The sequence below is a fragment of the Dama dama genome, chromosome 11, assembly GCF_033118175.1.
Source record: "Dama dama isolate Ldn47 chromosome 11, ASM3311817v1, whole genome shotgun sequence".
NCBI lineage: Eukaryota > Metazoa > Chordata > Mammalia > Artiodactyla > Cervidae > Dama > Dama dama.
In genome coordinates this window covers 102,595,682-102,597,325 of record NC_083691.1, presented here as the reverse complement: position 1 = coordinate 102,597,325, position 1,644 = coordinate 102,595,682, and the positions used below count along the sequence as shown (strand labels likewise).

At 46.1% G+C, this 1,644-nt stretch overlaps 1 protein-coding gene across 1 annotated transcript; it reads right to left on the bottom strand.

The window, feature by feature from the left end:
* Positions 1–551: 551 nt before the first annotated feature.
* Positions 552–1,253, bottom strand: LOC133065363 (olfactory receptor 4C3D-like). Its single transcript, XM_061156139.1, has one exon. It carries the CDS (start codon positions 1,251–1,253, stop codon positions 552–554), a length of 702 nt encoding a protein of 233 aa, XP_061012122.1.
* Between the last annotated feature and the right edge of the window lie 391 nt (positions 1,254–1,644).

Below are 1,644 nucleotides of genomic sequence, written 5' to 3'. Positions count from 1 at the left end.
ACAGGAGCCTGGCATTCATGAGGTGGCAAAGAGCAGACACAACTTAGTGACTGAATAACAAAAACAACATGGGCTTTCCTGGTGGCTCAATGGTAAAGAATCTGCCTGCCAATGCAGGAGAAGCTAGTTTGATCCCCGGGTTGCAAAGATCCTCTGGTAAAGGAAATGACAACCCTCTCCAGTATTCTTGCCTGGGAAATCCTATGGAGAGAGGAGTCTGACTGGTGACAGTCCATGTCAGAGCCTGACATGACTTAACAACTGAGTACTCATACATAACTCTCCCTGTGTACATAAATCATCACTTTACTGGCATTTGGAACAACCTAAACTACTCTCCTCTTCAACAGATTCCTTATGGCTTTTTTCACCTCTGTGTTTCTCAATGTGTAAATGATAGGATTTAACATGGGAGTGAGGATTGCAGAGAACATAGTCACCCACTTGTCCACAGGATGAGTGGCCACAGGACATGTGTAGGTGAACACAGAAGGCAGAAAAAAGAGCACCACTACTGTAAAGTGGGTGCCACGTGTAGAGAGGGCTTTGTGTCATCCTTCAGAGCCATGGGACTTCAGGGAGCTCAGGATGACTATGTAGGAACTGAGTAACATGAAAAAAATGAGCAAGCACATGCCCCCACTCTTAGCTGCCACCACAATCCCAGGTGTGTAGGTGTCACTGCAGGCAAGTTCCAACAGTGAGAAGAAATCACACACAAAGTGGTCAATGACATTGGGACCACAGAAGGTCAAGACCATCAAGAAAAGAATCTGCACGGTGACATGCAGGATCCCTCCGATCCAGGCCACCACCACCAGGAGCAGGCAGAGCCCCTGTCGCGTGATGGTAGTGTAGTACAGAGGCTTGCAGATGGCCCCATAGCGGTCGTAGGCCATGACAGTGAGGACAATCACCTCCGATGCTGCCAGGAAGTGTTCTAAAAAGACCTGAGTCATGCATCCTCGCCAGGAGATGATTCTCCTTTGGTGAAATAGGTCAACAATCCATTTGGGGATGGTAACAGATGTGAAGGAAGCATCTAATAAGGCCAAGTAAGTGAGAAGGAAGTACATGGGAGCAGAAAGTGTGGGGCTGAGGGAGATGGTGATGACAATGAGCGGGTTGGCCAGCACAGTGAAGAGGAAAATGAACAGAAAGACAATGAAGAGTATTTTCTGCACGTGTGGATTCTGTGTGAGTCCCAGGAGAACAAATTCAGTCACATTGTTGGGAGGCCTGAGGCCATCCATTCAGTAAGCAACAGCTTCTTGGGATAAAGAATGATACTCATTAATCATGAAAGGCTGTGATCTGACTTTCTTAGAACAAAATAGTCACTGAGCAACATGTCCTTGGAGCTTTTGCCCTGTACTCATTTCAGTTCTTTTTTATTTTCACCATCATATTTTGCATCTCTTTAGACATCTTGTACCTGTCACTTGTAAAACATCAGTAGGGCCGCATTTGGTGTGTAATTTGCCAAGAAAACACTGCGCTGTCTAAGTGAGATTTGGATTCTCCTACGGGTTCCAACTCCTTTGGACTAAGTCACTTCAGTGCCCCATGCTTCCCAAGCCCTACTCTGTCTGTGAGGTAACAAATTGCAATTTTCAGAGGTATCTTGTAAGCTGATAAGTGCTA

What these genes read in the sequence shown, in the direction of transcription:
- LOC133065363 (XM_061156139.1), bottom strand. Translation starts at nt 1,253, where the DNA reads ATGGATGGCCTCAGGCCTCCCAACAATGTGACTGAATTTGTTCTCCTG.